This window comes from Centroberyx affinis, unplaced genomic scaffold (genome assembly GCF_046629955.1).
Source record: "Centroberyx affinis isolate AG114_WGS23_722 - 3 ecotype Tasmania unplaced genomic scaffold, CSIRO-AGI_Caff_v1 ptg002030l_1, whole genome shotgun sequence".
Lineage (NCBI taxonomy): Eukaryota > Metazoa > Chordata > Actinopteri > Beryciformes > Berycidae > Centroberyx > Centroberyx affinis.
In genome coordinates, this window is record NW_027280367.1 from 797,124 (window position 1) to 809,227 (window position 12,104).

The window sequence follows — 12,104 nt, forward strand, 5'->3', positions numbered from 1 at the left end:
ACTAATCTAAATGGCATCAGTGTCCTACTTTGTGTGTGTGTGTGTGTGTGTGTGTGTGTGTGTGTGTGTGTGTGTGTGTGTGTGGCAAGTGAAAAAGGCGTGGTAACTTTGAGGAGCAAGTAAGAGAATGCGAGAGGGCCTATCAAGGAGGCTGCTTGTGTATGTGTGTGCAAGTGCTTGCGTATGTAAGTGTGTGTGTGTGTGTGTGTGAGTGTGTGCGCATGTGTGTGACATTCCAGCAAATTTACGGCAGGAATAAATGTCATCCAATTTCATCTCTCTCTCTCTCTCTCCCTCCCTCTCTCTCTCTCTGTCTCTGTCTCTGTGCAGAAACATGTAATATGAGAGAGGCAAAGAATGGTGAATGGCAGGGTGACACTCAAGATAAGAAAACCGCCATTTGGCATATTGTATAATCATGACACCAACAGAAAGAAACATCAAACACATCTATCAACATCTATAATCACCTGCTGCTACAAGACAATACAGATGAAGCAATTTAGATTGTTTAAGATATGATGCATGTGTCTGCACCTCAGACAGCAGTACACATCGAAGATGTATTGGGCCTTGATGGCTCCCGCAGAAACAGGTGGGAAATCTGTAGGCTACGGCTGTACACTTTCCGAACTTCCAGAGCGAGTTAGCACAATCCACCGTGAAGGCTCCAAGTACCATCTGTGGGGGCCTAAGTGATGAACTGAGAAGCTGCTGACACAATAATTGCAGACGTCTGGCAGTGAGACCGAGAAGAAGGAAAAAGAGAGGAGTGTGAAGCGAGAGAGAGAGAGAGAGAGAGAGACAGAGAGAGAGAGCAACAGACAGAGAGAGCGAGATAGACAATCAGTAACCTCAGAGTGAGAGGTTGATAATTATCAGGCAGTAATCATTAAGCATTGAGCCTGTGGTCTTACTCAGCTCTCAAACACTGTACTAAGCTGCATGGAAAGAACGTCTTAGGGACTAAAAAAACGAGTGTTGCAGTGGTCTGGTGGTTGGGTGTACCAACAGACCTGCCTGGGAACCTGTCCATGGCTTGAAAGTGCATTGGTTTGAGTCCAGCTCATTTAAAATTTCTCTCACTCTCTCTCAAGTCTCACTAATATCTGAAGAAAAAAAGAAATATGCTGAGAAAGGGTGGACTTCCCGCTCTCTTTAGAAATAAAAATGTCAGAGGTAATTGCCTTTAACACGCCTCCACAGGATCAAAAACATCAGCTTCATCTAATGGAGAACGCGTACTCCTTGTCCAGCTCCTCACAGCAGCACGTTCACCATATGAGTGCCCTTCAAACACACTGTGGGGTTCTTCTGCTGAGAGCCCTTTGGTGGATAAAATTAATGGCTGAAAGCCATCAAATACCAGTGCAATTTCATCTTTCCTTCAGAGCGCCAGGTCTCCTCATCCCCCAGCCTGCCAATCAATCACCTCACTATGGCAACTTAACACAATGAATAACATGACCGCCCAGTGGGTCAACCTATAACTCCAAATTATGAGCCCAGACTTTCGCAATTACTATACTTTTTAAAAGTAAAGAGACAGCGTGGTCCATGTAAAAGCCAGAGACTATTAGCCACAATGGACATCAGACATCAGGTCCATCTGACATGTTACCAGCTGTATCCGGTTGGACCAGGTACTTGTTGACTTACACAGTCAAATGCCTGCCCAGGTGTCCCTCTGAGTTGAGATGAACCTTCATCTCTGGATAGATCAAGCAGCGGCTGGTAAATTCAACTCCTCATCTCTAATGAAGTACCCTCCTGTAGTCTGCTGCTAGTAAATTGGTTGAGTGGTTTAGCTACCTATCATCGATAACTACCTATCAGCTTCACTGCATTACACAGAGAATGAATGAATGAATGAAAGGGAGAGAGAGAGAGAGAGAGAGAGAGAGAGAGAGAGAGAGAGAGAGAGAGAGAGAGAGAGAGAGAGAGGGAGAGAGAGAAGGGGGAACAAGAACAATAGACTAAAAGAATGAGAACAAGAACAATTCACCTTACTTTCTGATCCATGCACATCTAAATTGGTCTTGTGAAGGTGGATTGTGTGTGTGGGGGGGGTATTGTATGTACTCGCTGGTGCAATTGAGTGCAGAGTGGGAATGCTGTCTGCCAATGACAAATGACTTGTTGTGTGGCCTTTCAAAACCATCCGCCACACACTGCACAAGTACAGCAATTTACAAGAGCCATGAGAAGCTGATGAGAAGCCGCCTATTGATTTCACTCATCTTTCAGACAAGGTAAGCAAATACAACATGACCCTTGGAAAATAAGTGTGTGTGCCTGTTTGCAAGCACAAACACAAATTCACTATAAATGAACACGCATGTGCACAAGCAAGCCCCCACACACATTTGATAGCGTATGAAGGTCAGCATGTATTCACACAAAAGTGTGCACATGCACATGCACACGCACACGCACACACACACACACACACACACACACACACACACACACACACACACACACACACACACACACACTAGTAAAGTTAAGTTTGAATGGTGATTCCAGTTAAATGTATATTATGATAGCTGTGGCTGCAACAATACTGTATGGGGAATACATTCATCTACAGAAAAAAGATTTCAATCAACCAAGCATTGACAAGTATGCTGCAATGAAAATAAAGCAAATAAATAATGGACTGTGTGTCCTTGATGCTGTGTCTTCAGCTTCTCTCTTTCCTGGAAACTAAAGATTATTGACTCATTTGGATAAAGACACTCTATAACAGCGGTTCCCAACTCCAGTCCTCTGGACCCCGAGTACTGCTGGTTTTCGTTCTAGCAGTCTAATAGGGACTAATTTAGGGACTGATTTAGACCTGGTATGCTAAGTGAATGCACTTAACTACCTGGTCCGGTAGCACCCTACTTAAAGCACCTTACTGTAAGAGGGGAAAAAAGAAATATACACAGAGGCAGAATGAGTAACAGATTGAGACGTACTAGGAGAGACAGACAGACTGACACAGAAAGAAATATCTCAGTTGCAAAAGAAAACATGTGCGTAAGGTGCACTTTCTGAGATATGTCCCACGCCCCAAAACCCTGAAATCCAGACTCGGTGTTAGAGGTATTGATTGGGTGATTTGTATGTGTTGCCGGTGCTTCTGAAATGTGTCTAGGAACATGTGTTGATGGATGTGTCTGTGACTGGGCTTTCAGCCTGTGAGGGCCAGGGTGGAAGCAGGGAACGCTCTGTCAGCCTCAAGGTTACCCGCCTGGTCCAAAACAGATGGATGCCCCTCGTCGTAACTGTCTGTAATGTGTTCAACTCAATCATTCTCTCTCTCTCTCTCTCTCTCTCTCGCCCGCTCTATCGCTCTCTCTTTCTCCTTTCCTCCATATCTCCCTCCCTCACTCATGGAAACAGTTTGGAGAAAGTCTGAGAAGAGTTGTACTGTATGTATCCAGAGACAGCGGTTGAACTTATGATTGTATTTATCACACCATGCAAGAGAATTTCTACATCTTCTCCTGGGTGCAGCAACTAGGAGATATAGTTGTTAGCTACTCTGTCGTTTGTCTTTTGCTATGTGAAGTCAAATATCAAGACATAATCCTGCAAGCAGAAAAGATGTATACTTTAGATATACGCCAGTAATCTCATGCAAGTTATTTTATCTTGTATCCAGACTTATCAAGCTTATTTTAGGATTTTTTTTTTTTTTGTGAAATCATCTCACTACACTGGCAGATAGTTTGAAAGTTCAACCGCTGTTGGAGTCAACCACTGTGAAAGAAATTACCTTCATTGTTTTATGACATCTTGAAAGAAGTCATATGTATCATGTCAAATGTCAAATGTCAAGCCAGCAAGATTATCTGCCAGTGCAGTGAGATAATTTGACTAAAATAACCCGAAATAAGCTTGATAGGTCTATAAACAAGTTAAAATCCCTCGACAGCTTGTCATTTTTTGCAGTACATGTATTGACATATGAAATATAAAAGTTAATTTCATTAAGTGTTGTGACCCAAAACAAAATGGCTCACGTGCGCCCACATGACGATCTTGGTATATCTAGCATACCTTAATGATCATGAGACTATATTTGTTATTTCCAGGATAAAAGCATTTATGAACCCTGGCTGTAAAGCACATCCGAATACATGGGTTACATCAAGTCCATGCATCCAGTAAGCACCTGGATGCATACAGTCTGGCTGACCCCACCCCACCTCAACCCCTCCAACCCACACATACATTGACACTCATGAAGAGAAACATCCCCCCCACTCTTCCCCTCCTTCTTTCTACCCCTCTCTCTCTCATTTGCCATTCTCTTTCTTCTGGCCCTGGGGCATTTGGGCTCCACAGCACCGCATATATCCAATTATACTGCGGCTCTGCGCGCGGCGGTGACACATCGATTGACACGAACGACATCCAGTCTTATCGTGGTGACATGATGTGGTGCTGGGCAAGCATCATTAGCCTGATCAGCCAATAGCGGCACAGCTAGTTAGACCCCAAGGGCTGGACATGGAGCTCCGGATCTAATACAGATATCATAAGACAGGGAGGGAGAGTGATAAAGAGATAGAGAGAGAGAGAGAGAGAGAGAGAGAGAGAGAGAGAGAGAGAGACAGGGGTGGAGGCAGAGTGAGATTATAGACCTTCAAGGGAGAACTTTATGCCTGTGTATGTGTGTGTATGAAATGTGTTTCAGCAATTGCATCGGGTTCATGTGGGGCGACCGCACTCCACCCTGAGCCACGGCTACATAACAACAGCAGCATTTCCCTCAAAGCATCAAACATCAAACTACATAATCCATCATCCATGTCTTGTTGCAATGCGACTATACTGCAGCCAGCTGTCAAACCTTCCAGTGGCTGGATGGGTGTTTAAGCCATGTGATCATATGATCCATCAGTCAGATAAGCATCTGCTTGTTTGCTATGTCAGTGATGTGTCACACAACACGCCCACCTCCTAAACTATTACAGCAATGGGAGTTAGCTCATTCCGATGTGTGCTTTTGGAATAGGTTGTGCCCCGAAGACAAAACATTCTCTGTGGGACTTTCTTTTGGCCCATTTCTGATCTACCTGTGGTATTTATAGGCAAATGTTCTCATACTTCTTTGCTCCACTTATGAGCCCTCTTTAGCCAAAAGGTAGTTTCACATACTGTACAGGAAAAATGTTCCCATTTTACAAATCTATAAGTTTGTGTTATAACAAAACAAAGGAAAGATGCTGCCATTGTATAAGTCCCACTTTTTATGTGTTTGCCGCTTTGCTGCTGCGGAGGAAACACTGTAGGGTGAATGCAGGAAGAGAAATTCAGGTTGAAGTATATATAATTTAAGAGCATTGTATGGTCTGCAGCTGGGACAATAATTGGGACATGAACTGTGCTGTAAATTATCCAGTGTTCATCAGTGTCAATCCTCATAAGGCCATGTTACATGGATAGCATTTTGAGACCATGTAATTTAAAAGAAACTATGACCAACAGTACATTTTAAGAGCTTCAGTCCAAAATGAGATAACCAACCTTTCAGAAAAAGTTACGTCTATCTCAATAAACTCTCTGCTGGCATGAAAGAAAAACTTACTGAGGAAACACATTTGAGTTACTAGCAAGTTGCTAACAAGTTGGTATGCCAACACTTTTGCCTTCAAAACAGCACGATGTTGAGGTTGGATTTATTTATAGTTTTAGATGTCATCTCATGGATCCAGAAAGTAACTCACGCACACATTCATTCACTCACTCACTCACTGTTAGCCTATCTGCCCCTAGTGGCCGTTAGGAGGCATGGTACACAGAATTTTAGGTAACTCTAAAAATGGATGGATAGTGTTTTTGAGGGGAAAGCATTCTTTTTATTTGTTTCTTGTAGAATAATATGTTACCCACCTCTTTGTCCCCTTTGCTGTCCCTCTTCCCTGCTGATGGTAATGCTGATTGTCTCCACTGGCTGAAAAAGTTGTTCATGTATCATGGCGTAAGGTTGCCACCTATACATCTGTGCCCAGCTGAATCCAAGCCAAGCCTCATGGTTCCCCGGGTGTGCTTGGCACGCTATAGCCAACTAACCCCTGCTGAACACCTGTTAGCCAGCCCAAGCCAGCCAGCACTACTTAATCCCATTTACAGTGACAGCAGGTTAAATTATTCAGCGTTCCAATGAAAACTCCTCCAGTATGCATGAGGGGGTCTATGGATATGCCTCCTCATATCTACCAGCGCTGTGTGCATGCATATGTGTGTGTGTGTGTGTGTGTGCAAGAGTCTAAGTGTGTGTGTACCTGTGTGTCCATATGTGTGCGTGTGTGACTGTTCATGTTTGCTTGTTTATTCCACAACCTTCACTCCTCATCATTGGCGTCATATCAGACTGAATAGTGCCATTGTGTAGCTCTGTTTTCTTTCCAGGTTTAACAATGTTGGGCAGAAATATAAGTCGATGAGGGAAAATGCTGTTATTATTGCTGATTTTCTACTCTGTAGAACATTGTGAACCAGAAGAAATAGCGCTTGTTCCTCAACCCCCTCCTCTCTCATCTATTCTCCTTCCCCTCTCCCCTCCTCGCTCTTCTCCCCAACGAACCAGGGAGAAATGGCTATGAGGCGAATTCAATGATTATTTTCTTTTACATAGCAAAGGAAGCAATGCTGCTGTTGTGTTGTCATTTATGTAAGTAGTCAAGGCAGTTAGCCAGATATGGTTACAGCCCTCTGAGCACGTCTTGAAAAGTAAATTAAGGACATTGGGTTTAGCAGGAGCAGGGGGTTGGTGGGGATCATTGCCCTGACAGAGAAATTCATCACAAAATCCATCTAAGCAATTATTGATGTCAACAACAAACTGATGAACAGCTTTCCGTTGCCTGTCTCCCTCCCTCCCCTCTCTGTCTTGCTCTCTGTTTGTTTACTATGTTCCTGACAGTGGAACAATGCAGCGACCTTTGCGGAGATAATTCTATTACGTAAGTTGAGTAATTGCTCTGGATGTGGAAGACGAGTGTCCGCTGCTCTTCTCCATTTGGCCCACAGCTCCCATGTCCTTGGATTTAAATGAAACTCTGCGGTAATCATAGAAACTGACAGGGAGAAGGGAGGACAAAAAACAGAGAGAGAGAGACAGAGAGATGGAGGAGAGGAGAGGAGAGGAGAGGAGAGGAGAGGAGAGGAGAGGAGAGGAGAGGAGAGGGGAACAAAAGACGAAGAGGAGACGAAGAGGAGAGGGGGATGAATATGAGACGACAGGGGGATGGAGATGAGCATGACAAAAGCAGTGAGCCAGAACCAAGCAGGATGAAAATGCTATAAAAAGGAGTCCCATTTTTTTTTTTTTTTTTTTGGGAAGCAGCACTGGGCACAACATGTACCTCAAGATTATCCAAGTTGCTCCTAGAATGGCCTGTATGGTGCAAAGAGCCCTGTAAATTTCCTTTGTGTCTTGTTCCCATAAGTAAAGGTGCGCAGTCACAAAGTGCAGGCTGCAGGGGTACACAAGAATAAATGGAAGGAGTGCAGACAGTTCTCGCCTGCTTACTTTTTTTTTTCGCCACCTAGAGCCTTGTTGGCTACAATGGCGAGGTGCACAGAGGGCAGAGAGGCTTCAGGTTAACAATCCACATAGCCGGAGCAGTGAACGGCTTTACTGGCAAAAAAATGTTCACTTTACTTTGTTCAAGTTTCTTCATTTGGACAGTGGATAGAGACGGAGTCAGAGTCACAGAGGCAGACAATTACTGATATTTGCTGCCAGCTATCAGAGACAGACAGAAACAGAGAGAGGCTCCACTCCCACATTGTTAATTAGAAACTCTCTCACACGGTGCTGTGCTCACTGAATAAAAGACACAGCCATGCACACACCAACACACACACACACACACATACACACACACTGCGCAGCTCTACGCTGTTTTTGTTCTTATCAAACTACTTCAATCGAACAGTAACATTGTTGGCGATATGATTGCATTGTACTACACTGGATTTTGCATTGTTTTGGAGATTGCACGATATTCTCTCTAAGATCAAGAACTGTAGAGATTGGATGGGCTGTGTGCTTGCAGAAGGATAGATGGAGAGAGCAAGGGAGAGAGAAGTATGAGAGGAAAAGCAGTACAGGAAAATAAGAAGAAAGCTGATTTCATGCTCGGGGGATTGCATCTCATTTTCTCCTAATGCAGAGGGACAGTGTGCGGTCCTGGTTGTGGTTTTACTGCCACCTAGTGGACTCTGTCTGCACTGCTCAGCACATGAAACCTCGCAGGACACAGGCTGTCATGTTCATAGTCAACAGAGAGGCACAGAGGAAGATTAGGTCAATCCGTGTGAAACAAGCTGGGCCCCTTATCTTGGGCAGACAGGGTTAAAAAAAAAAGAAGAAAAAAAAGCAAGATGCTGGCTGCTTTATTGGAGGCCTGTGTGTGCTTTTTGAAATGTAAACATGGTTCCAGTAAAGTATTCCTGAACTGAACTGGCTGCATGCCTGGCTTTGGTCTCCTTTATCCCTTTTTCTCCTTTCACTCCTTTTATCATTTCTTTCTCGTTTCTAGACAAAAAAACAGCAAGGGAAGCAAATGGCAAAGGTGCTCAGGGGGTGAAAATGCAATCAAAAAAGGAGAAGGGAGCGGCCAATAATGCCAAAATACATTTGTTTGGGTACCTTACACACTTGAAGTCCCAGTATTTCAAAAAGGACAAACTACAAGGCTGTGAAGGGCTACATGGACACACCAAAAAGCATTTCGCCAAGGAGGCTTCTTCAGTTTTTTTTTTTTTTTTTTTTTTTTCTGTTTCTAGCACAGGGGAAAATGAAAAGAACTAGCTGGTAAAAAAAAAGAGTACACAAAAAAAAAAGAAAATCAACTGAACAATTCATTTAAAGGAGACAATGACATATGGGGTAGAACAGTCCAGCCAATATTATATATATCTTATACAATTGTAAAATTGATAAAAAAAATAAAAAATTACTATTGAAGCCTGTGTGTTTTAACAAGAAATATATCCATGTCAATACAAAATCAATCCTCCTACTAAGTCAAAGAAAGAAAGAAAGAAAGAAAGAAAGAAAGAAAGAAAGAAAGAAAGAAAGAAAGAAAGAAAGAAAGAAAGAAAGAAAGAAAGAAAGAAAGAAACATTGGTATTTGAAAGATATGAAGTCACACAGATTTTCGCAGACAGACAGACAGACAGGTGGACTGACAGAGTATCTGTGTGTCAGTAGCGGCAGGGTCTGGATGAAAGAAAGTAAGAAAGAAAAGAAAGAAAGAAAAAAGAAAGAAAAACAACATTGGTATTTGAGAGGTATGAAGTCACACAGATTTTCGCAGACAGACAGACAGACAGGCGGACTGACAGAGTATCTGTGTGTCAGTAGCGGCAGGGTCTGGATGATTAGGGGATGCCAGCGCTCACAGAGAGCAGCTCTCCTTACAGCCTTCACCACCTCATTAGTCTGGCCCAGCAGCAGTATGCCCCCACTATTAACCGCTAAATGAAAGACCGCCAACCGTGATTACTGAGGGGAAGTCCCCTGTCGTCATGGGGATAAGAGATCCCTACACACACACACACACACACACACACACACACACACACACACACACACACACACACACCCTCTGACTATACGATAGCTCTTTGAAGGGCGTTTATGAAAAGGCGATTGAGGCAGAAGTGGATATTTTACACATCGTCAGTCACAGCGGTTGACTCAAAGCCCGAGATATAAAGGCTGGGGACATCAAGCAAACCTGTTGCAACAAATTGCCCTGCATTGCAGCAAAACACCCCGACTCTCCAACAAGTCTCCACAGCTTCATCTAAAGATCACATGAGGCTTTCAACGCCACTTTCATGCAGCGAATCGGACAATACTTCACGGGCAAATGAGTGAAACAGCTTCTGAACGCTGCAAGCATCTCCTTGACTCAAGGAGAAGGTACTCACGGTTGCTGTGTGGCGCCCCCCAGAGTGGATGTCATGGCTCCACAGGTGCAGCCACTTCAGTTGGGTATAAATGTGTGCCAAAGTGTTTGTGTGTGTGTGTGTGTGTGTGTGTGTGTGTGCACTTTACATGTGATGTGTGCTTAATTACTGTAAGTTATCAGAGTGAATGTGTGTTTGTGCTAATGTGGGTTTCTGATTCAGGATGTCTGTGTACAGTAAGTGTGTCAGGACAGGTGTGTAGGCTTGAATGAATGCACATGTGTGTTAACGTGCGTGAGATATGGAAATCTTAAACCCAGTAGTACTCACGGTCATTGCAGTGAGTCCCCGTGTAAGATGTCATGGTGCAGTCACAAGTGAAATTCTCCCACTGCTGGATACACACGCCCATGTTGGCACACGAGTCCTCCTGGCAGGTGGTACTGGGGCCTGGATGAGAGGGAGAGGGAGGGACAGAGAGAGAGAGAGAGAGAGAGACAGAGGCAAAGAGAGATACCACAGGTGCAGTGTCAAGCAACAATAGGAGGCGCTACTGAACTTAAACATTGCAGGACCCATGCAGAAGAAATGCACTCTAGAGAGAGGCGTACAACATGTGTGCCTAGAAGAAAGAACCAGGAGCAGACAGTGCCACCACGGGAAGCCCGACCTGGAGTATAACTCACTCAAACAATCTGGTGAATCTTGTTTCATGCTGGTTAAAGCGGCAAGCCAAAGCGGACGCACCAGGTTTTTGCTTTGGTTTTCAGAGGATGAACTGCACGCATCTCAAACAGTGGGAGCATTGGCGTATACAGTGTGTGACATTTGAAGCTAGACCCAGTTCAGCTTCAATATGCTACACTTTGACTTTGTTATCTATGGTAGCATTAAGAAAATTGCTGGATAGAGTGCTTGCTAGATATAGCACACAAGGAAAGAGCATATCATCGTCGTAAGGTGAAAACCTAGTAACTCTAATCTTTGTGATTTCCAGGATCACATGCTCTTCTATGGACTGAAAAAATTCTGGGTTTTAGAAACCTTTTCAAAACCAATTAAACTCAAAACTGCATGGCCATCAAGCTTTTCTTAGTTTCTGAAAAGTTTGGAGATACAAGGTTTTCACTGGACAACAGCAATATTCAGTATATTCTGATCTGCACTTAAAACATGCCACTGCGGATGCGTTGTACCCCTAGTTCTGGGTTGCCGTGACGTCTTGTGATGACACTGTCAACATCCCATAATTTCCTTCTTTGGATTGTGTGTGCAGGGTGGAGACGCATGCAATTTGTATCATTCCAACAAGTAGTTTGAAAAGTTCTATCCAAGTAAAGCTTAGAACACTGCATTCCCTCTGTGGACAAGCAAGACGAGACAGAAAAAAAATAAAATTAAAAAAACAACCTTTTTACAAATGACTCATGGCAAAAGATTCCATTAAACAATACCCATAAAAATAGCATAAAAGTGTCTCTGACAATCTTCTTTCCAAACATCTTTCACTGTGAGAATACACGCCGTACAATAGACACACCAGACAGACAGAATTCATGAACAGCGGAGAAGAAAAGAAAAGTAAAGTGCACTTGAGAACACGTAGTGCATATCCTTGAGTATGCACTTCAGTCAGAGAGAGTTGAGGAGGGTATTCAAAGTCAAACTGGATGTGTGTTTGCCATTCTCCTACACCACACATAGCTCATACTTTTGAATACTTATACGGAGAGGGAATGCAGATAACGACAAGTGCACAGCATAGATAACGAGATAAACAATCCCCACTGGAGTCTACATAGACACAGGGGAACACCTTATCAAAAGACCTCCAGATAATAAATAAAAAAAAGAAGAAACAGTCCAAATAAATGGTAGACAAATGCAAGTAAACAGTGTTTAAGAGCAGTTGTCTTGTGCAAGACAATGTGAAGAGAAGAAGACATTTGAAGTGGAAAACAGAGCAAGTTTGCCAGCTGAAAGTGCATTTACTGTGTAATGTACGGTGATGGTAGTCAGCCACGCATCCCCAAGATTGTGTCTGTGTGCATGTGAGTTTCTGTATGTATCTGTGCGAGCATCATGAACATCAGTGTGCTTGTGTATGCATACTACATACATCAGTGTGTGCTTGTTGGCGTGTGCAAGTGAGTATTTCTCTGTTTGAGTATTTCAGC

The 12,104-nt window shown here is 43.4% G+C and overlaps 1 protein-coding gene across 1 annotated transcript in view; it reads right to left on the reverse strand.

Annotated features, from left to right (window-relative positions):
• LOC139654065 (neurexin-3b-like) overlaps positions 1 to 12,104 on the reverse strand; it is a 263,211-nt gene that overhangs the window by 144,306 nt on the left and 106,801 nt on the right. Inside the window, 1 exon segment of the mRNA XM_071531088.1 lies at positions 10,258 to 10,377. Coding sequence (XP_071387189.1) covers positions 10,258 to 10,377 — 120 coding nt within the window.